At 55.3% G+C, this 22,636-nt stretch overlaps 2 protein-coding genes across 3 annotated transcripts; both read left to right on the top strand.

Annotated features, from left to right (window-relative positions):
- The first annotated feature begins 131 nt into the window (after positions 1-131).
- On the top strand, positions 132-2,725 carry HCRT (hypocretin neuropeptide precursor). Its single transcript, XM_031468756.2, has 2 exons — positions 132-1,374; positions 2,250-2,725. The coding sequence occupies exons 1-2, from the start codon at positions 1,354-1,356 to the stop codon at positions 2,622-2,624; spliced, it is 396 nt and encodes a 131-aa protein (XP_031324616.1). The 5' UTR covers positions 132-1,353; the 3' UTR covers positions 2,625-2,725.
- A 2,375-nt stretch (positions 2,726-5,100) lies between these two features.
- On the top strand, positions 5,101-22,254 carry KCNH4 (potassium voltage-gated channel subfamily H member 4). 2 transcript variants are annotated; one of them, XM_031468757.2, is made up of 17 exons: positions 5,101-5,258; positions 7,125-7,358; positions 7,665-7,811; positions 7,939-8,063; positions 8,893-9,136; positions 9,468-9,625; positions 12,318-12,525; positions 13,539-13,733; positions 14,155-14,354; positions 15,976-16,225; positions 16,793-17,037; positions 17,678-17,716; positions 17,910-18,262; positions 18,551-18,657; positions 19,276-19,349; positions 20,598-21,297; positions 22,075-22,254. In XM_031468757.2, exons 1-16 carry the CDS (start codon positions 5,183-5,185, stop codon positions 20,991-20,993), a joined length of 3,051 nt encoding a protein of 1,016 aa, XP_031324617.1. In that variant the 5' UTR covers positions 5,101-5,182; the 3' UTR covers positions 20,994-21,297; positions 22,075-22,254. The 2 variants fall into 2 exon arrangements, with proteins under 2 accessions (XP_031324617.1, XP_031324618.1); XM_031468758.2 differs by lacking the exons at positions 19,276-19,349; positions 20,598-21,297; positions 22,075-22,254 and adding an exon at positions 19,195-19,261.
- The last annotated feature ends 382 nt before the right edge of the window (positions 22,255-22,636 follow it).

Raw genomic sequence — 22,636 nt, 5'->3', positions numbered from 1 at the left:
TTCTTGGCTCGGGGTCTGCTTTGAGGGAAACAAGCGGTTCCATTCGCTCTGCTCCTGCTGCAGCCTGAGCTCCCCTTCCCCCTTGAGCTCTGGATCCCAGGGCTTCCCCTGAAGTCTCCCCTCCTGGCCAGTGTATGTGCCCTTGAACCCCTACCATAGCCTAGGTCAACCCAGAAGACACAGAGTCCCCTCCTCCTCCCTCTCCCCATTCCAAGCTTTACCTAAATGTGGAGGGGCTGCTCCCCAATTCCCCTTGCCCTGGTTCAGCACAGATTCCTTTCCTGGCCCAACACCCAGAAGCCACTTCCTTGGGCAGCGTTTGTACTTCAAATCTTGAAGTATAACAGCAGGAAACATCTGGGTTAACTGTCCATCTTACCTGTAGGAAAGATGAGGTTTCTCAAGGCTGTAAGGCTTACCCAAAGCCTCACAGCTCCGCCTAAGTAACTCAGCACCTGTTCCCAATCAGTTCCAAGCCTTGAATTCTGCCTCTGAATTACTACTTCTGGATTCCATGCCCCACATCCAGGCCCCTACCCACCTGGTCCCCACATCAGCCCACGACTCCTTCCTACTAAAATCCTCCCATGGCCCCCCAGCGCCCATAGGATCATGACCAATCAGCTTAGCCTATAAGACCTTTTGACCTCACTTACCTGTCCAGCCACCTCTCTCTTCTAAGAGAAGCTGTGATCTGAGGACCACATCCTGCATCCTGCATAAGCTAAACAACTGTCACCTAGGTCTTTGCCTCAGGTTATGCCTTCTGCGGAATGCCTTCTCCCCTGACCGTACTTGATGGAAAGTATCTGAAGGCCCAGGGGCAGTGACAAGGAGAGGGGGAAGAGGTTGCTGCCTGGCTGCCCTCCCCGCCCCTACACACCCTGTGGAGAGCAGGTCTCACAACTGCCTCCTTTCCTGCCCCTAATTAGCAGCTGCCCCCCACACATTGTCCCACTCCAGCACCCCAGCCAAAGCCTCTTTTGTGCTCCCAGATTCCTAGGTGCAAGGTGGCCTCATTAGTGCCCGGAGACCGCCCCATCTCCAGGGAGCAGGCAGACAGACAAGGAGGGGACCAGCGGCACAGTGATCCAACTCCAGACTCTGAGTGCCTTGGCGGCCATTCCTTGGGCTCAGCCTGGAGACGGCCCCCCTGCCGGAGTCTAATCTTAGATTTGCCTTTGTCTGGCCCCAGAGTAGACGCAAGTGCCCATCTCTCCCCCACCACCTCAGAGCACTATAAACCCCAGGCCCCTGGTAGCAGGTTGCTGTTCATGGCCTCAAAGTTCCTGGCTATTTGGACCACTGCCAACGATACCTTTCCCGGCTACCCTACTCTGAGCTCCAGGTACCATGAACCCTTCCTCTGCAAAGGTAAGGATCCAGGGATGGAGGGGTGACTCATTAGATGGGAAGTGGGGGGCAATGAGTGCTTGCTCAGGGAGCTGGAGGAAAGGTTGAAGGTATATTGCTCTTGGTCTTTTCCCATGTGGGCTCTGAGGCAGGGGACAAGGTGGACACTTGGCTGAGAATCTGCCTTGGCTAACATTAGATTGTGCCCTGGTCTCCTAAGAGTTCATTTTTTTTGAGCACTTACTACATACTGGGTGCTGTACTTGCACCTGTCATCTCACTTCATCCTCCTAGCAGCCCTGCTGCACAGTAGGAATTAATACCCACTTTATAAGTGAGGAAATTATGCCCCCTGAGAGGGTAGGAAACCTGTCCAAAGCCACAGGGTTGTTTTCCCTGCAAGGGAGCAGGCGGACAAGACAATGACTTGGATCATGCCAGTTCTTGATTTGCACATGTTTGCCCTCCGTGGGGGAAAAGGAGCGGATAAATAGGTACTCTCTTTCCTTAAGTGATGTTTCCGCAAATTTCTGGTGCAGATTCAGACACTCTTGTTTTCAGGTGGAGTGGTCAGCACTCTAAAGGGGTACAATGGACTAAGGCTACCCGGAAGAGAGATGGGGTACTATTTTCTGGGTCTCCTTTATTCTACCCAGGGGGTTTCAAAGGGCCTCCTGGAGGAGATGCTCTGCTGGCTCTTGAAGGGTGAGCAGGTAAAGGGGGCAAGATACTGAGCCCTTCAGATAGCATTATGCAGAGGCAGGAAAGCTAAGGGACAGCGAGGGAGGAGCGCAGGCCAGGAGTGGGCACGGAGCCAGCTGGGTAGGGCCAGGGCCTAGAGGCTGGATGCTGGGGCTGTGAGACGACCCTCAGTGTCTGGTCTCCTGCCTCACTAGGTCTTCTGGGCCACCGTGACGCTGCTGCTCCTGCTGCTGTTGCTGCCGCCCGCTCTGTTGTCGCCAGGGGCGGCCGCGCAGCCCCTGCCTGACTGCTGCCGTCAGAAGACCTGCTCCTGCCGCCTCTACGAGCTGCTGCACGGCGCGGGCAATCACGCGGCCGGCATCCTCACGCTGGGCAAGAGGCGGCCGGGGGCCCCGGGACTCCAGGGCCGGCTGCAGCGCCTCCTGCAGGCCAGTGGCAACCACGCGGCCGGCATCCTAACCATGGGCCGCCGCGCAGGCGTAGAGCCAGCGCCGCACCCATGCCCAGGGCGCCGTTGTCCCGGTGCGGTCGCCTCGTCTGTCGCTCCTGGGGGACCGTCTGGGGTCTGAGCCCTTGTTCGGGTCCTGTCCTGGCCCTACTCTGTCCCTGCCCTCTCCCCTCTGCCCTCCCGGTGTCAGCCCCCAGAAAAAGGGCAATAAAGACGAGTCTCTGTTAGTATGGCTTTTCTCTGTCCCTGTGTGGTCGCGTCCGGCCCTCCAGGGGGCGTGAGAGTCTTGCGAACTATAAAGAGCCAGAAAACCTGGAGGCCCGTCTCGGGGCACCTGAGCTTGGGCGCCTCTGAACCCAAAACACTCTCGTGTGGGGACCTCCCAGAGCGAGGAACTGTGCAAGGCCCTGGGCTGCGGAGAGAACAGCATACGTGCATGTTTGGATGGGAGTATGGGGACAGACATGTCCCTCAGTGCTCTACTAGTCTTACTGTATTGGGACGTTTACAGAGATACTCGGGAGAGAAAGAGCAAAGAAGGCTGTATTGAAGAGCCGAATCCAACTGGGTAGGAGGCAGGGGAGCCGTGCCTGCCGAAAAGACAGGGAATACGAAGATCAACATGAATCTACCCGAGGGCTACAGCGTGGGGTACAGGGTGTGGGGAGCAGTGAGGCACTGAAGGGAAGGCGGTTAGATTTGTGCAGCCCTGATTGTGAAGGCCCTCACCAATCATCAGGCTTTGCACTTTATCCTGTAGGTAGCTGGGAGTTAGGAGAAGTTCTTAAGCAGGGCTAGGGCAAGATTTTCCTGCAATTTTAGCCAAACACAGTTGTTACAGGTTGAATTGTGCGCCTCCCTCCCGCCCCCTTTCATATGTTGTAGTCCTAACCACCAGCAATTCAGAATGTGACCTTATTTGGAAATACGGTCTTTGTGGATGAAATTGGTTAAAATTAGGTCATACTGGAATAGGGTGGGGCTCTAATCCAACATGAGTAGTGTCCTTATAAAATGGGGGGATTTGGACACAGAAATGCACACAAGGGGAACCCATGTGAACATGAAGGCAGAGGTGGGATGCATCTACAAGCCAAAAAATGCTAAAGACTGCCAACAACCCACCAGAAACTAGAAGACAGGCATGGAACAAATACTCCCCCACAGCCTCCAAAAGGAACAAACTGCGGTTATCTTGATCTTGGACTTCTAGCTTCCTGAACTGAGACAATAAATTTCTGTTGTTTAAGCCACCCAGCTTGTGGCACTTTGTTACAGCAGCCCTAAGAAACTAATACCCAAAAGTAGAGATACTGAAAGATGTGGCACTTTTAATCAACATAATAGCCCAGATAATGCCCAGCTCAGACTGTGGATGAGGGTAGGGAGCATTGGCCTGCCCTCTCCCCGGCCTGTTTTCCCTTTGTCACTGGTTTTAGCTGTTTTGCTCCAGGAAGCAGCCACCCTAAGCCCCCACACTCAGCTGCCCCAGTAATTTTCTGCTTCCATAGTGAAAAAGTCCTGTGTCTGGTCTCATCTGGGTCCTTCTTGCTGCTGCACTGGTTTTATTTCGGAGAAGACGGAGAACAAAGTTCACTAGCGAACCTTTGGAGATTTACAAGCTGACTGCCCACCATGAAACTATCTTTCTGAGCTCCGGTCTTGCTTCCAGCCTCTCTTCCACTTGAATGGCAGCAGAGGGAAGGAGAATTAAATCAGGATGTTAGAAGGAGGGAGAATAAGGAGACAACTGCTCTCCAACACACTTATTGTGCACCGAAGACATGCCTTGTGCTATTAAATTGTCATAGCCACACGAGGTAAAAATTATTGGCTCCATTTTACATTGAAGAAAGCGAGGCTCCCAGAAGCTGTCACACAGTAAGTAGCAGAGCTGGATTTCTACCAGGTGGACTCCAAAAAACTCTTTTCATCCACCCAGCTGCACTCAGAAGCAGTGTTCGCCAGGGTGCCTGCCCTATACAAACTGAGACACAGGTGAAGGTTAGGTAGTGCATTCTAAAATTTGAGGTTCCAACCTTCCCATTGATTCCCCACCGGCAAAATTAGCCTCTTTAACTCTTGCTGTCTCCCACTGAAGCGCAGGGAGCTGGGGGTGCTGCAAAATATCCCAACTCCAGCAGGCGGTGCTGTGAACCAGACACGATTCCCAGCGTGGGCAGCGCGCGGGGAAACCCGATGGGCGGAGACTCAAGAAGCCGCCAGGGAAACACGCGTGGGGGCGTGGCCACACTGGAAGTTGGGCTGTCTGTCATTCAAGCCCCGCCCACCTCTTCAGGCTTCAGCTCCGGGTGGGCGTGTCTCAAATTCTCTCCTGGAAAGACACGCGTGGGCCGCTCCCCACCAGGAGGAGGGCCGCATAGAGGGGTGAGGGTGTCGCTGGCGGCCCCTCCCCGTGTGGGGGCACGTGGCGAGAGAGGGCCGAGCCCGGGGGAAAGAACCTGGCCCGTGGGGAGGTGGGGGGTGACCGAGGCGCCGCCAAGCCGAGCAGAGAGCTGCTGGGTTCCGAGCAGAGAGGCGGCGGCGGCGGCGCCGAGAGGGAGGGGAGGAGGAAAGCGGGCTCATGGGGCGCCCCGGCCCCGCCGGCAGCGCGCCCCCTCCGGCCGGGCCGCGCTGAACGCCCCCCGGCGCCGCGCCTCGAACCCGCACCCCGAGGCCATGCCGGTCATGAAGGGGTTGTTGGCCCCGCAGAACACCTTCCTGGACACCATTGCCACCCGCTTCGACGGCACGCGTGAGTCGGGCGGAGGATGGGACTGGGGGTTCGAGCTGGGGATCAAGTCTCCGGCGCTGGCGCGGGTTTTCTGGATGTGGTGAGATCCGAGGCGAGGAGAGGGAGTGGAGTTGAGGGTCTAGGAACTCCTGAAGCCGCGGTAAAGGAAACAGGACTGGGAGTACCTTGCGAGGGGAGGCGGGGAGAGGACTAAGAATGCAAGGGGTCAGGGTTGCGGGTGTGTGACTGGAGGCAGGAAGGCTCTTTGTGCGGCAAAGCGGAGAAGAGTCCTTGGGAGCCGCCCACTCTCGCGCATAGCTCTGGTGGGGGCGTGTATGGGGTTATCCAAGACACGAATGTGGGACTAAGCGGCCAGGAGCTCTGGGGTCCACTCCCAGACGACTCTAGCATCTCCTTCCCCCAGGAAAAAAAAAAAAGAAAGAAAAGATCAGACTTCGGCAGGACCTATCTTGGGTTAAGGTCACGCGCCCCCAAATCGCAGCGCGTCAGTGTCTGAGGGAGGTGAGGCAGGAAGAGGGGGCTGGTCTGTGTGACGGAGGGAACTGCCTGTCTGCTCTCCCACCCGAGCTTGGGTTCCAGGTTCAGCACCTTGGACAGCCACACTCCTCCTTACCCGCCTCTTCTCCCGCCATTCCCTTTTCCTACTTTGGAACTGGGAGATCTCCCCTTGCCCACTTCGGACGTCAGACACCGTGGTCGGGATCAGGAAGGTGAGGGGAGCGGTAACCGAGGGCGGAAACTGAGCCGCCGGGGACCTACCCGCCTCCCCACCCTGCCCCCACACACCTCCCTTGTTTCCATAGCTCCCATCACCCAGGCAACGGGCCTGGGATGGAAGAAGGAGGCTGCTTGCCCAGGGCCCAGCGCCTCCCAGGCACCTTCAGTATCCCCATCAGCCATTCCACCCCCAGACACTCACTCCTCCTAGTGCCCCAGGACTGGTTGTATCTCAGATCCCTTCCCTCAGCTGAGACTGTCCCTGGATGGACTACAGAGCCCCCCGAGGCCTCCCACCTTTTGGAGCTGGAGTGAGCCAGCTCAGGATCTGTTGCTGGGGTTGCTGGAGTCACAACTTCATTGTTCAAGCCTGTCAGACTTTGAGAACTGGGATAGACCCCTCTGAAATTAACAAAAAAGAAGGGATGATAAAAAGAAGACCCTTCCTGGAAGGCAGGGAATGAGGACATTACTCATCACTGTCTTCCTCCCCCAACAAAAGAGATTTGTGAATTTGGATAATCTCTGCCTTTTGGTTTCCTATCAATAAAATGGGTGTGATACCACCAGAATCCCTAGTGGTTATGGATGTGCTTTGAAAGCTGGGCGAATGTGAGGCATCATTTCACCTTCTCAGTGTAACACTTACTATGTGCCAGGATTTGTTCTTCCCAGTTAACTCATATAACTCTCACACCAACCATGAGAGGAAGATCTATTATCCCCCACTCTTCAGATAAGGAAGCTGAGACACAGAAGAGTTCATTAACTTGCCAAAGGTTACACAGTCAGTAAGTGGCAGAGGTGGGGTGCTGGAGCCCATGCCCTTACACACTATGCAGTGCTGCCTCCTACAGTAATAACTCACCAGCTTGAGGGCAGAAGGATGAACCACAATGACCCTTTGGGGTTCCCTTTCCAACCCTCTAGTAGTTCCCTGTCCCAGTTCCAGGGCACCTTTAAGTCCTTGTCCTTTTGCTCTATCTCTTCCTATTCTCTTTTCAGAATATCCCAAAGAAGGATCTAAGACTCACAAGAAAGCCTGGGAAGCTTCTGGCTCTGGGATCTCTGACCACAGCTTGAGGGAGGTACCTGGAAGCTGGGCTCCCTTCCTGGCCTTGACCTGACCTTGACCTCCTCTTCCCACAGACAGCAACTTCTTGCTGGCCAACGCACAGGGCCCACGGGGTTTTCCCATCGTCTACTGTTCTGACGGCTTCTGCGAGCTCACAGGCTACGGCCGCACTGAGGTCATGCAGAAAACCTGCAGCTGCCGTTTCCTCTATGGTCCAGAGACCAGTAAGCCAGCCCTGCAGAGGCTGCACAAGGCCCTGGAGGGCCATCAGGAACACCGGGCTGAAATCTGCTTCTACCGAAAGGATGGTGAGGGGGCCTGGCCTGCCCTGCAGCCCTGCCAGACCCCAGGTCTTTCCCAGGGTCCACTTGACATACTGGAAGCCTGAATGCTGGTCCCCACACTGCCACAAGCTGGCTGTGTGACACTGAGTGCATCCCTGACCCTCTCTGGGCCTTGGTTCTCCCATCTGGAAGGTGAAGGAGAAGGCTGACATAATCTCTGGGGTGCTGTCCAGCTCTAAACCTTGGCCAAGCCTAGGAACCAAGGGGCATAAGGGAGAAAGAGGTATCATGGGCTGCTCACCCTCCTCCTCCATCTCTCCACACTCACAGGCTCAGCATTTTGGTGCCTCCTGGACATGATGCCCATCAAGAATGAGATGGGGGAGGTCGTACTTTTCCTCTTTTCCTTCAAAGACATCACTCAGAGTGGAGGCCCAGGACTTGGCCCCCCAGGAGGCCATGGGGACAGTAATCATGGTAACTACAAGTCTGGGGAAATGGCGTGAAATGGTTAGAAGTCCTTGTCCAAGGTCACACAAGACCTCTCCCTACTCAGCCTCGTGGGATGTGTGCCTACTTATCTCTGTGCCCTTTTTCCCAACAGAAAAATCCCTTGGCAGGAGGGGAGCCAGCTCAAGACTTCGATCCGCCAGGAGGCAGAGCCGTACTGTCCTTCACCGACTGACTGGCCACTTTGGCCGCCGAGGCCAGGGAGGCATGAAAAGCAATGTGAGTCCTATCTCTACCCGAACATCTCCCAGTCGTGTTTCTGAGACACCCTTGCTACTGTGTCCCTGTTTCCCTGTCTATCTGGTCTCCCTCCAATGTCTTGTCCCTCTGTCCACCTATTTCTCATGCATGGCTCTCTGTTCTATCCCACGTTCCCCCACACCTCCTTCCATCCCCACCTCCTTTGCTTCCTTGTGATTGACATTACTCTGCCCTGATGGTGTCGCAAGGGTGGGTCTCCAGCAGCAATTACATCACTTACCTTTGCGTTTTAGGGTTATCTCATGGAGAGGGGGGTGAAATCACAAGCTGTGATCCCAGGGAGAAAGCTCCCACTAGGGGCCTAGCATTTAGCCCTGTGTACCACTCTGAGGACCCTGATGAATCCATAGGATTGAGTCTCCAAACCTCTGCACAGTCTGTTATGGCTACCAAGAATGGGGTGCACCATGCCAGCCACCCCTCACCCCTGGGATATACCCATCCCCCACTGCGACCCCAGAACCCAAGAGGAACTTGAGTTCGTGACCCCTCCAGCTAGAGCATGTGCCTAATTTGTCATAATTGCCTTCTCAAGCAGGGTGAAGGTCAAGCCTTATATATACCCCCCACAAAATATGATTGATTCAAAAGGAGGCCTGAGCTTAGCTTGGAAGAGGAAAGAAGTGTCAGGCTGGCCCCCAACCCCCTCTCCTGCACCTTCTATCTCCTCTCGTGTTCATGCTTGCAGTGCTTACTCCCCACCTTTCCCCATCCCTGCCTCTCCCTTCCCCTACCCTTGGCTCCTCTTTCCCCCAAGTGTCCCCAACCGCCACCCCTCTCCCCTTAGAACGTGTTTGAGCCAAAGCCATCAGTGCCCGAGTACAAGGTAGCCTCCGTGGGGGGGTCCCGCTGCCTCCTCCTCCACTACAGCGTCCCCAAGGCCATCTGGGACAGCCTTATCCTCCTCGCCACCTTCTATGTTGCGGTCACCGTCCCCTACAATGTCTGCTTCTCGGGTGATGACGACACCCCCATCACTTCCCGACACACCCTTGTCAGCGACATCGCCGTGGAGATGCTCTTCATCCTGGGTCAGACCCTCTGCCCCACATACCCTGGTGGGTGGGCTGGAGGGACCCACTCATCCAAGCCTCCCCCCATCCTGGGCCTGCAGGACCCAGGCAGTCAGAGCCCGTCTACTTCTGGGTCTTTAAGTCTTAATGGTCCATAAGTCCTGACCCCTGACCCCTACAGCCTTCTGCCTTTAGACTTCTATTCCTTAAGGACCAGCCTGTAGCCCAATCCATCTTCCCCAATCCTGCCTCCAACTCCATTCTGAGTCTCTAAGGCTTGTTTCTAGCTTACGCAGTCCCTTGGCCCCTTGGGCCAAGGCCCCCTAGTAACAGCCTCTTGCACCCCCAGATATCATCCTGAACTTCCGTACCACCTATGTGTCCCAGTCCGGCCAGGTGGTCTCTGCTCCTCGTTCCATTGGCCTCCACTATCTGGCCACCTGGTTCTTCGTTGACCTTATTGCTGCTCTGCCTTTTGACCTGCTTTACGTCTTCAATATCACCGTGGTGAGTGAGCCCTGTCCCACCTTGCAGCATCGCCTCGCAACTTCAGCACAGTATCTTGCATTAAGGGACCCATCTGAGTCCCAGACTCAGTCCTTCCCATCAATCCATCTGCGAATGTTTGTCGGGCACCTGCGATGGGCAGAGCCCCATGCTAAAAACTGAAAAGGATCTGAGAGAGTCTGTGTTCTTGGGGAGCTCAGCTCACAGTCTCTGAGGGAAGCTGAGACAAATGAAAAGCTAACTAGGGCTACCAAGGCGGCATTGGCCTGATGCCAGATGAGTGGCACTTTTCACATTTTTATTTAACAAACAACTGATGAGCATTTAACTGTCTGCAAAGCACTGTGTGGGGCATGGTCACTGTGGGGAAAAGAGATAAGGATTCAGCCTCCAAAGTAGCTAAGCTTGTAAGGATCACAGGGACAGAAGAGGTAAAGGGAGTGCAATACGGGGCCCAGGAATTGCTGCGTGGGGGGCGGGGCACAGAGCTAGCTGACCTTGGAGTTCCAGGCTGGAACATGGGCATGCACAAAAATGATCTGAAATCTGGCCGGTGCCTGGGAAGCCAAAGCACTACGGTTGGGCAGAGATTAGGGTGGTCTGGGAAGGGTTCCTGAAGGAAGTGAGAACAGAGCTAGACCTTAGACAGAGTAGGATTTGGCTGGCAGGAGATGAGGAGAGAGAGCATTGGGGGGGGGCGGGGCAGGGGGCAGAGTAAGCCAAGGCAAGGAGACAGAGGCTGTGTGGTGGATTTGGAGGCAGAGAGTCCCAGGGCCTGTGTCTTTCCAGGCACCCTCAGTGGTCAGCTCTGCCTAGCATCCCCAGCCGGCAGACACTAGGTCTTCTCTGACCCAGGGAGATGGAGTCCCACCCTGTGTCCCCAGACCCCCTTGGTGGTTGAGTGGGGAGGTGGAGAGCAGTTTCCCCGTGTGCTCCTCTCTCTGCCACACTTAGCTATAGTGGGAAACCACCTACACGCAGCCGGATTTAACTAGCCGCCAACGGGCTGTGGGCCTCTTCTGGCTGTATACACGTGTGTGCATGCTCCCACACACGTGCACGTGGGTGTGTCTGCCCTGAGGCTTCGGCCATTCTGAGCAGTGCTCCCCACCCCTCCCCATGAGTGCGCCCCCATCCCGTTCATGCCCACCAGACAGTTCCCCCTTTTCTGGAATTTTCAGGAGCTTTTACAGTTTACTAAGTTCTTTCACACATCATCGCATAGGAACCTCACAGCCACCCTTCAGGGCAGATTCTCTAATCCCTCTTCCTCAGAAGTAGATGCAGAGGCTCAGAGAGTTTGCGGGGCTTGTTGAAGGTTACACAGCAAGCAGTGGCAGGCAGGAGATTGAAACCAGATCGCCAGACTCCTAGTCTAGTATTCTTTCCAGCGTGCCACCCTGCTTCCCAGGGAACAGGGTACCTGAATGGATGGCCAGGTGCAAGGGGAGAGGGAGAGCAAGACTGGGGCTGGAGGGTGGCAGAGCAAAGATGGAGGATAAGTAGGCACCGGGAGAGCTGTGGACTTGAAGGAGCCAGGCCTGGGACATTCTGGTCCAAGGAGAAGGAGAGGAGGGCCCCAAAGGAGCGGGGCCCAGGGGCACGTGACGAGGGGAAGCCCTGAAGAACTCAGGTTTGGAGCTGGGAGCTCTGGGAGCTGGGGCAGGCATAAAGCCCTGGAGAGGGTTCATGTTGGGGCATCAGAGCCACCTTCTTTCTGACTCCTTTGCCTACAATTAGAGAAAATGGCTTGCAGTGATCAGGAGCTGTGTAGGGCCAGGGCAATGGGGGATGCTCTTGGAGGCCCCTGACAGGACAGTGAAGGGTCTTCATACCAAGGTCCCCAGGCGCTGCCCCAGAGCCCCCATCCCTAGCCTCCAAGTTGCCCCCACCCAGGGTAGCAAGAAGATAAGCCCCCACCTACCTCTCATCTCCAAGATTGGAAGGAATAATCGAAACACAAAGGAAAACATTCATAGTGGAAATGTTAGCTAATGTTTACAGGACCCTGACCAGGTGCCTCTAGCTCCATCAACCCCCACTGAGCCCCATAAGAGCCGAGACCTCATAGCCTGAGCACCTTCATCCCTGCCCTCCTTCCCTCAACATTTTGGTGTCACCCTCTCATCTGCAGCTGACTAACAAGGGAAGAGGTCCCTAAATCTCCCCCATCCACAGCCAATTGTGCCTAAGACATCAGGAGCTTTGAGCAGGGCCCAGAGATCATTCTGTTTATTCCCCTGCTTCTGACCAGGACATGCTCTTTTACCAACCCACGGTGCTCAGAGGCAGTAGAGCACAAAATGGACTTTGGTGTCAGCTCAGATTTGAGTCCCAGCTCCATCATTTCCTTGGTCTGTGACCTTGAACAAGTCTCTAGCCTCTCTGAGCCTCAGTGTACTCATCTGCAAACTGAGAATGATGATGATAATTGGACTGAGGTATACGTTTTTTAATGAGGATTTCAAATACTTAGCCCAGTGCCTGACATACACACTACTTACTAAATGTTAGCCATAGTTAGTTTTAGCAATATCCTCTCCCCTTGGCATTTCCTGGTCACCTTCTCAGGACAGCAGGGATGCTTCTCCTGGGGCAGCTTTCCCTAGCTCCAGGGCATCTGGTGGCAAGGTGCTGGGAGGGGACATGAAGGGCCTGCTGACAGCCTCCCCCGCTGCACTCACTCCCGCAGACATCGCTGGTGCACCTGCTGAAGACTGTGCGGCTGCTGCGGCTGCTGCGGCTGCTGCAGAAGCTGGAGCGGTACTCGCAGTGCAGTGCCGTGGTGCTCACATTGCTCATGTCCGTCTTTGCACTCCTTGCCCACTGGATGGCCTGTGTCTGGTATGTCATCGGGCGCCGGGAGATGGAGGCCAACGACCCGCTGCTCTGGGACATTGGTGAGCCATTGACCCCAGGCTTTCACTGACCACCCATTCACCTGCCCTGTCCACTCAGGCTCCCGAGCTGACACCTCCATCAGTGCCCACACCTCCTCCGCCTATAGCCTCCATTCATCCAACAAACATGCGTGACTTCTTCTGGGGTCAGACATGGGAATACTGGTTTGAAGACATGATCTCTGCCTTGGGGGGACTCACAGCCCAGCAGAGGAGCAAGACCAGTGATAGGCAATCACAATACAGTATGGGAAACACTCTGAAGGTGTGGAAGGTGTTTTGGGCAGGGGGAAGAGTACCCCTGCCTGGACCCATTTGGTGGCTCCCCACTACCCTCAAAATAAAGTCCACACTCAGCCCATCCGCTACAGTTCTGCACCCCTCTCTACCCACACGTGGCTTCCCTTCCTCCCATGCCCCCTGTGCTGCTGCCACCCTGGCCTCCCTCCAGCACCCAGGATGTACTGCTTTCTCCCTTTGGGTCTGGAACATGTTTTCCTCTCTGGAATTGTCTCCCTTTTGTCTTCCCTCCCTTATTCACCTAGGCAACTTTTCTATTCCTATCTCAACTAAAATGCTCTGTCCCAAGGGAACCCTTCAGAAACCATACCCTACTCACAAACTGGGTTGGCTCTCCCTAACCCATTATGAGTCCCAAGACATGATTGATTTCATGTCTTTTTCCCCTCCTCCCCTCCAGACAATAAGGTCCACCAGGACAGGAAGAATGTCTGGGTCAAGTCCCAGCACCCCGTACCCAGGAGGCACTCAGTAAACTATAAGAGAGTGGAAGGGGCCCCTGAACAGTCAGCAGTGCCGAGAATCGGTACCCTTGAACTGCAGCTGTAATCACTTCACTGTGGGGAGGCCCAGGCACAGGCTGCTCCTCACATTTCCTATGCAAACCTCCCTTCGCCTCTGTAAATACTTGCCCAAGGTCAAATGCAGGCAGCTCAGGGAAACCCAGCTCTTCACAGCGCAGCTGGGGCTTCTTGCATCCCTCCAACCCCCAGGCTGGTTGCACGAGCTGGGCAAGCGGCTGGAGGTGCCCTACATCAATGGCTCGGCAGGAGGCCCGTCCAGGCGCAGCGCCTACATCGCTGCGCTCTACTTCACGCTGAGCAGCCTCACCAGCGTGGGCTTCGGCAACGTGTGCGCCAACACTGATGCGGAGAAGATCTTCTCCATCTGCACTATGCTCATAGGCGGTGAGGGGGGTGTCCTGTTAAATCCAGCGTGCAGATGGGGAAACTGAGGCCCAGAGAAGGCAAGGTGTCCACCCATGTCCAGACACTTGTGCATTCATTCATGGATGTTTCCTCTGCACCTGCTACAGGCTGGCCGTAGGGGGAATGCCACAAACAGGAGGACCTCTTGCAAAAGAATGGGATACCCAAGTTTATGATCTAATTGGGGGCATGAGAGAACTTCAGGTTGGACCCCTCTCAGGACCACTCTATTTGCCATCCCAACCCAACACCTGGCACCAGGGAGGCACGTAGGAGCCCACCAGCTCTCCTGCCCTCCCTCAGGAACCCAGAGACCCATCCAGGGCAGGTGGTAGGGGGCGGTTGAGAGAAGAAGGAGGGAGGGGGTGGCTGCTCCTGACTGCCCACTACTCTGCTGCAGCGCTGATGCACGCCTTGGTGTTCGGAAACGTGACGGCCATCATCCAGCGCATGTACTCGCGCCGCTCGCTCTACCACAGCCGCATGAAGGACCTCAAAGACTTCATTCGCGTGCACCGCCTGCCACGGCCGCTCAAACAGCGCATGCTCGAGTACTTCCAGACCACGTGGGCTGTCAACAGCGGCATTGACGCCAACGAGGTAGTGTGTGAGGTGCCCGGTTCCCACCGCGGTAGGGAACGGGTCACCACCTCTCTGGGTTTGGAAGGGAAGCAAATGGGGTGAGGGATGTGGATTTCGGTGGACGCTGTTCACAGAGGAACACATGCCCTGCAAACCTCATCCCTTTTCCTTTGCACTGGAATATGGGACCTGAAAGGTGGCTCAGGCTGTAACTAATGTCATGCTCCCTTCAGCCGACATTTCCTGAGCCCCTGCTTGGGTCCAATTTCTGTGTTGGACACAGGGAGCTCAGAGATGGTTACACTCAGCCCTTGCCCTCAGGGAGACACCAGTCTGGTGAGGGTGGTAAACAAATAATTACACTGTGAATGAGACTCTGCTAGAGGGATGTTGGTGCAACGGGTCCCTCATTGTGTCTGGACCTAGAGGAGTCAGGGAAGGTGGCACAGAAGAGAGGACTTCATGAAGGATGAGAAGGAAACTGGCCTGCTACCAGAAGGCCATTCCAGGCAGAAAGAGCCACAGGAACACAGGTCTGGAAATACTGACGCAAAAGAACAGGGTGAGTTCAGGGAACTGAAAGTAGTTGAGCGAGCCTTCAGGAAAGGGTGTGTGAGCACTGTGGAGGGAAGAGGGACAGAAGAGGGAAGAGACAGGGCTGGGGAGGTGGGCAGGCCCAGCTCATGGATGGCCTTGGATTTAGATTTTATCCCGCAAAAATTGTTAACTGGGGAGCAGCCTGCAGATCTGAGAAGTATTTCTGAGAGCAGAAACATTGGGACTTGGTAATCAGCTGGCTGCAAGAGAGGAGGTCAAAGTGGATTCCCAGGTTTCTGGCTTAGGCCACATAGTGGGATGGAGGCATTACAAGAGGAAGATTGGACTTAGGGGCGAAAGTGATAGTCCAGGGTTGGGCCATGCTGAGGGTGTGGTGCCTGTGGGAGATCCAGGTGGAGGTTTCCCCGTGGGTAGTTGAAAATACAGATCTGGACCCAGTTGTAGGGCTCTGGGCTCATAGGGAGTGGGGAAGTCATGGAGCTGGTTGCTGTGATTCAAGGAGAGTGTGGAAAGTGAGAAGAGAGCTGAGGGGGTGGGCTGGGGAGGAGGAGCCTGGGGAAGAAAGGACAAGAGGGAGAGGTCAGCAAGCCTGAGTGGCGGAGGATGAGAATGGAACTGTGAACATTAAGTTTGGCCCCCGGAAGATCATTGGTAATATTCAAAGTCTAGTGTAACCCTGCATCTTCCAGGTGGGGATACTGAGACCAAGAGGGAGAAAATAGATTGCTCGAAGTCCACAGAGATTTACACAGAACTGACTTCTAGTCTCCTGACTTCTGGCTGAAGGTTGACCCACCAGGGATGATCCTTGTGTATGTGGAGCTGAGTAACCAGGACATGTCTGAGTGAACAGTGGGTGTAGTCATGGGCATGGGACAGACAGGAGAAGACCTAGTCTCTGCCCCAGAACTTGGGTTGGGAGTTCTACACACAAGCCAGATTAAGGTTAGATACACAGAAGTCTTCCTGAGGGTCAGAAGTGGGTAACTGGAGCTCTATTCTCAGAGACAGCCCAGCACATCTGTAGAGTTCAAGTAACAGCGCAGGGAGATGGCCAGAATGACCTATGCCCCTTATGCAGTTACTGCGTGACTTCCCAGACGAGCTGAGAGCTGACATTGCTATGCACCTGAATCGGGAGATCCTGCAGCTGCCGCTGTTTGGAACAGCGAGCAGGGGCTGCTTGCGGGCCCTCTCCCTGCACATCAAGACCTCATTCTGCGCTCCGGGCGAGTACCTGTTGCGCCGTGGGGACGCCCTGCAGGCACACTACTATGTCTGCTCCGGCTCGCTTGAGGTGCTCCGTGACAACATGGTGCTGGCCATCCTGGGTGAGGATCCTACCACCACTCACTACCTACCTGGGGACCTTCCCCTAGAGTCCTTGGGAGTGGCCAGGATTCTTGGGACTGGATATCTGAAATTGCTCCTGAGGGGTACTCTTTCTCGATTCGGCACTATCCCCTTTTGACTATTCCCCTCAGATTCTCCCCTAATCCTACTGGCCAGCCCTGAACCCATCAACCCTTCCCCAGTAACTGTCTCCAAACTCAACTGATCCTTTCTCATTGCACCACCTCCCAACTCCACTGACCCTTCTACATTGACCCTGAACTCCATTGACTTCTACCCTTTAACTGACCTCTCTGGCCATTCCTTATTGATCACTCAATTCCATTTGTCCTTCTTCTAGCCTTACTGTCATCCCCAATTGACTGTCTCCCAACTTCACCAGTCATTCTCCACTGACCCTTTCCCAATTTTATTGATTATTTCCACCAATCCCATGGATTGACCCACCTTCAGCCATCCTTCAAACACACTGACCATCCTTCAAATCCATTCATACCCTCCTAGTCCCTCTGCCCTAGCTCACTGTCCCCATCCCTTACCCACAGGAAAGGGAGACCTGATTGGGGCAGATATCCCTGAGCTGGGGCAGGAGCCTGGGTCAGGCACAGTCCCAAGCTACGTGCTGAAGACCAGCGCTGATGTGAAGGCACTGACCTACTGTGGCCTGCAGCAACTGAGCAGCCGAGGGCTGGCCGAGGTCCTGAGGCTCTATCCTGAGTATGGGGCTGCCTTCCAGGCTGGCCTGCCCCGGGACCTCACCTTCAACCTGCGCCAGGGCTCTGACACCAATGTATGTAGACTGCTTATGGCTTCCATCTCCTTCTTCAAAGCAGACCTCCCTCAGCCCCAGAGAGAGCCTCATGCATTTCTTCCACCCTGTAAACATCATCTCCCAGCCTCAGGCACCCCCTTCCATTGCCCCTTCCATGCTTAATACCTTCCAAAACCACTGACCCTACTCCACTGGCCATTACCCAATCCCATGGGCCATCATCTCTCACCACCTCTACTTCCAACTCTACTGACCCACCTCCTGTTGGCCACCCCTCAGCCTCACTCCATACTCCTCAAAGGACCCCCACTTTGGAAAGGGTCCCCTTCATATGCTCCTTCTCCATCAGTTCCCTCTCTGTACCTCATCCCCTTGGAGTTTCCTTGTCTCTACTCACTCATGTTTTCTGGGCCCATTTTGGTCTAGGGTCTGGGCTAAGTCTGTAGTTGACACTCTAGACCTTTGTCTTTCGCTGCTTTTCAGACATACCTTGCCACTCAGGATTCCTCTGAGTCGCAGTTGGAGGTATCTCTGACTCAATTCCAGAAAAAGGCCCACATTTCTGAAACTCCACAACACTGATGGGTGGGAATAGGGGTTGCTGCACCAGGGGAGTGGGGAAGTGTGAGTTAGCTTGAACCCCGCTATGTCCCTGCAGGGTCTCTGCTGCTTTTCCCGATCCCCTCGTGTCTCCCAGGTAACACTCTTCCCAGGTGGGGTTGAGGGTTGCATGGGGAGAGACTGGGAGTGGGGGGCACCTTTCCTTGGCTGCTCTGCTGTGGGATGAAGGGAGAGGGGATGGGAGCAGCATCCGCCAGTGAAGGCTGGTGCTTAATGAAGGAGCCCGTTGTTCACTGCCCTGTGACGTCAGCTGCCCCCTCTGCCCACAGCCCTGCTCCGAGAGCCTGGGCTCTTCCTCAGACAAGACCCTGCCGTCAGTCACAGAGGCTGAAGCTGGGGCCGAGCCTGGCGGTGGTCCCAGGCCCCGCCGGCCCCTCCTGCTGCCCAACCTCAGCCCAGCGCGGCCCCGGGGCTCCCTGGTCAGCCTTTTGGGGGAGGAGCTGCCCCCATTCTCAGCCCTTGTCTCCTCCCCTTCCCTGTCTCCATCCCCTTCCCCTGCCCTGGCTGGCCAGGGCCACAGCCCCTCCCCTCATGGCCCCTCCAGGGGCTCTGCTGCCTGGAAGCCCCCCCAGCTTCTCATTCCCCCACTGGGAACCTTTGGACCTCCGGACCTCAGTCCCCGGTGAGACGCCAGCCTCCTCTGCCTTCCTTATATCCCTGCTGGCTTCCAGAACCTTCTCTGGGCTCTGTCCCCAGCATTCTGAGCAGTGCTTCTCCCTGTCTCTGCCCCATCTGCCCACCCCACCCTTCCTGATCCACCACAGCTTGCAACCTCACCCCTCTTTGAAGGCTGCTCCTCCCTAGCTCCCCAGCACTGCCGCCCCTACACCCTCTGCCTGCTCTGCTCTGCTCTGGCCCTTACCCTCCCCACCACCCCCTGTGGGACTGATGACCACTGCCCCTGTCCCAGGATAGTGGATGGCATTGAGGACTCTGGCAGCACCACAGAGGCCCCTACATTCCGGTTCAGCAGGAGGTCTGAGCACCCTAGGGCCCGCTCACAGGCCCCTCCTACAGGTAAGGGCCAGCAGAGGACTTCAACTCACAGTCACCCATTCATCTGCCATCCATCTATCCATCCATCCCACAGGTAGTAAGGAACTACCAGGGGCCAAGTGCTATTCTAGGAACACATAGATGAACCAGACCTGGCCCACACTCTTAGTGAGCTCCCAGTCTAGTAGGGGAGACACATGTATATTCAGATAAGCAATTCCAGAACAGGGTGTGAGCCCCACCACTGAGACGAGAACAGGGCTGTGAGGTAGGAGAGGGGAGAGCCTCTAACCCTCCCTTCTAGAGGAGGGGACACCTGAGGTGGGTCTTAAAGGGTGGGTAGGAGTTTGAGGGGCAGAGCAAGGCTGTTGTTGAAAGGCACAAAGGCATGACCAGAAGAGCACATTGTGTTCAGATACCAAAGAGAAGCTCTGTACCTAGAACTGGGGTGGTGGGGAGGGGGTGCTGGGGAAGATATAGGGCCTGGAAACCAGCCTGAGGAGTTTGGGTTTCCCATCATCCTCACCCTTCCTTGCCCCTTGCTCTCTGCCGGCCCAGTGACAGAAAAGGCCCCGCCCATGCCATAGACTCCGGCTCCCTGCACTCACCCAGCATCACTTCACCCCACTCTGCCTGCAGGGACCATGCCCAGCCGGGAACTGGCCACTGAGACTGAGGAGGTGAAGGAAAAGGTCTGCAAACTCAACCAGGAGGTGGGTTGGGGCTGGCTCCTCCCCTCCAACCTTGGAGAATATCATCTGGGGATCAGAGATGTGCCTTGTATAAGAGCATTTCGGGGATTGGAGCCAGAGTCCTGAATTCAGACATTCACACTAGATGGGTGACCTTGGGCAAGTTCCACAATCACTCAGAATGTCAATTTCCTCATCTGAAAATAGCGAAATCGATTCGTTCTTCCCATAGCTGTTATGAGGATGAGCTGAGGGCCCACAAGTAGCTGGCCCAATCCCTGGCACGTTTTAAGTACTGGCTTCCAGCTGCCTCAGGTGGTCCAGCCTGAAAAGAGAGCCTCTCCTCTCTCTACCACCAGGGGATTGGCTCCTGCAGGGACCCGCCCCTCACCAAGTCACATGCTCCGGACCTTTCCTCTTTCCCCTCCCCGGACTCGGACTCGTTGGGAGGAGGACTGGGAGGCTGAGAGGCCTTAAGCCCTGGGAAACCTAGACCCCCAAGTCGAAATCCTGGTTGGAAAGAGCCCTGATCCTGTTTGCCCAGGCTCTGCCTCCGCGTCCTCCTTGGGGATCTCAGAGCTGCTTCCACAGCGCAGCCAGGCCCAGCCCTCGGGAGTGGGCCTTCCCTCTTTCCTGATAAACATCGAGAATCCCAGGGGACGCACCTGGCCTGGGGCGGGGCCTGGGGCGGGGGGCGGGGGGCGGGGCCAGCTCCGGTTCGGCCGGATAGAGGGCCAGTTCTGCTTCCGCAAATAGTTCTAGACCAGTGGTTCCCCAGCTCGAGTGTCTATCACTATCAGGAGAACCTGTTGAAATGCAGACTCTCCTGGGCCTCACCCAGTTTGGAATGTCTGGGGTGGGGTCCAGAATTTTCCCCCTTTTTTTGCCCCTCCCCCATAAATCGTCATTTTGACAAGGTTCTGAGTTGATTTTATACTCCCTGAAATTTGAAAAACACTGCATAGACACTTGACCTTGTGTGATGTATCACCTGAGAGTAAGCCTGCGTCTGTCACTTCACAGCTGTGTGGCCTCTTTGAGCACATTCTTCTACATCTTGTAAAACTGTGGGGGGTAATAGCAATAGCTGCCATCCCAGGTTTTTTTTTTTTTTTTTTTTTGATAAAAATAACCTCTGCCCTGTCTTCTCGGAGTGGCCATGAACAGAGAGCAACTGTGAAAGAACTTTGTAAACTGTAGAGGGGAGTGCACCTAGGAGGGTGGTGATTGTTGTAGCACCTGGGAGACAATTTGCTGTGTTTTCAACAGATCTCTCGTCTCAACCAGGAAGTGTCTCAGCTTAGCGAGGAGCTTCGACACATGATGGGACTGCTTCAGGCCAGGCTGGGCCCCCCGGGCCACCCAACTGTCTCTGCTTGGCCCTCAGACCCTCCTTGCTCCCAGCAGAGGCCTCCACTCATCTCTCCCTGTTTGTCCAGACCACCACCTAGCCTCCAGGATACTACCCTGGCTGATGTCCACTGCCCAGCCAGTGTGGGGACAGCAGAAATGGGGGCTGCCCCCCCAGACCTGAGACCCTCCATGTTGTCCCCCTACCCCTCAGAGCCTAACCCTCTGGGGCCCTCCCCAGTGCCAGAGGCCTCACCTCTCACCTCAAGCCTCCCAAGGCACAGCTTCCGGTCCAGGTCAGACACGTTCCACTGACCCTGGCCACGGGCCCAGGCCTGTCTAGGGTGGGCATTGCCGTCTGCCATCCAGGGAGGAACTGGGCCCCTTGGCCTCCTACCTTGGGTCAGTGGTCACCAGCTGGTCTGGTTGGCTATGGATTCTCTGACCTTTTTAACAAAGCCTGGTCCCTTCTGATCCTGTTCCCTTTTCCAAACCCTCCTGTATTCTCCTCTGTGAGGGGAGCCATCTGAGGCTGTGGAACCCAACAGGCATGAGACAGACTGCGGTGCCCATTGAACTGGGCAGATGAGATGTCTGGCTTTCTTCCCAGGACCTGGAGGTAGGTAGAGATGGGGGAGCAGAGGAGAGAGGGGAGGAGCCCCAGATCCAGCCTGGGACATGAAGACTGAGGCAAGAGCAGGCAGGATCTTGTGTCTCCAGCAAGAGGGATAGATTGAGGATTCCAGTGCAGAGATAGCTTAGCGGTTCTGTGAGGTCTTTGTCCCAGCCCCCAGGGCTCTGCTGGAGACCTTGAAAACAGTGTTGCCATGAGAAGCGTAGGTCTGAGATCCTGGCCAGCATTTGAGTAACCAAAGACTTTCAGTCTCCCACCATCAGCCCAAGATGGATGGGCTCACCTCACCCTACCGCCCACATAGAACATAAACTGATGACTCTCAGATAGGTATTCTTTGGTTCTCACAGCATTTTATTTTTAATATGAATAAGTTGCCAACTTTAAAAATCAGAAGAGTTCACATAAACATCCAGATATTCCAGCTTCTCTAAACAAATTAGGAGGATCTGGCAATCCTGGGCCAAACTTGTCCCTGGCAGTAATCAGCTGGTGTCAGGTGACCACTGCCCTCTTTGAATGAGACCTGTGCTCTCCCCTGCTTCCAGCCCCACGTATCTTGATCACCTTCTTCCTTCCACCCAGCTAGCTTCCCTCATTGGAATCCTTTATCTGGTCTCTGTGGGTATCTGAGTTTGTAATCCCTGCCTTAGAGTGTGCTCCCAGAATCCTTTGCCCAGTGGGTGCTTTTGGGGCCCAGTAATGTCTATTTCTACCCCTGGGCCTGGGACTATCAACATCTCTGTTTCTGTCTCTCTGCAGGCCGTCACTGAAAGTGGTCTCTTCTGCTGCCAGCAACTTGGAATAGTCCAAGCAGCATCTCCCCTCCCACGCCCACACCTCAGCCACGCCTGTTCTCGCCCTTCCAACATGGTCTCGCTCAGGGCCCTGACTTCTCAGAAACATCCCGATCTCCAGCTCTCCTTTATCACCCAATAACTTGGGCTCACTTTTGGATAGGAAATAAACTCTATTTTTGTAGTTGTTGGCTCTGGCTGTTTCTGGGGGGTTGGTCTGATAGCCTCAGGGCTTCAGAGGAGCCTACACGGTAGTCACTCCCCCATATCATACCCCAGGGCCCTGTTGCTGTCTCTAGGAGGGCAAAAGTGCTAACCAATCCACTTGGCACCACATTCACACCACTAGAGGCCTTAGGGATGAGGCAGAAACCTTAATGAGTCACTATGGGCCCATTATACCCACCCTCCCCACCGCCAATCTGGTCACAGCCACAGATTCAGACATGGTATGTGGTAGAGACAGAGTCCTGACTCAGGACCACCTCCAGCCCTGGAAAGGTGACCCACAGGACTCTGCACCGATC

This window comes from Camelus dromedarius, chromosome 16 (assembly GCF_036321535.1).
Source record: "Camelus dromedarius isolate mCamDro1 chromosome 16, mCamDro1.pat, whole genome shotgun sequence".
NCBI lineage: Eukaryota > Metazoa > Chordata > Mammalia > Artiodactyla > Camelidae > Camelus > Camelus dromedarius.
The sequence above is the reverse complement of the archived record's forward strand: the minus strand, read 5'-3'. Positions and strand labels throughout refer to the sequence as shown.

Coding starts and splice junctions, on each gene's coding strand:
- HCRT (XM_031468756.2), top strand. CDS start 1,354: ATGAACCCTTCCTCTGCAAAG. Junction 1,375..2,249: donor TGAACCCTTCCTCTGCAAAG/GTAAGGATCCAG, acceptor CTGCCTCACTAG/GTCTTCTGGGCCACCGTGAC.
- KCNH4 (XM_031468757.2), top strand. CDS start 5,183: ATGCCGGTCATGAAGGGGTTGTTGGCCCCGCAGAACACCTTCCTGGAC. Junction 17,717..17,909: donor GATCCCCTCGTGTCTCCCAG/GTAACACTCTTC, acceptor CTCTGCCCACAG/CCCTGCTCCGAGAGCCTGGG. Junction 19,350..20,597: donor TCTGCAAACTCAACCAGGAG/GTGGGTTGGGGC, acceptor TGTTTTCAACAG/ATCTCTCGTCTCAACCAGGA.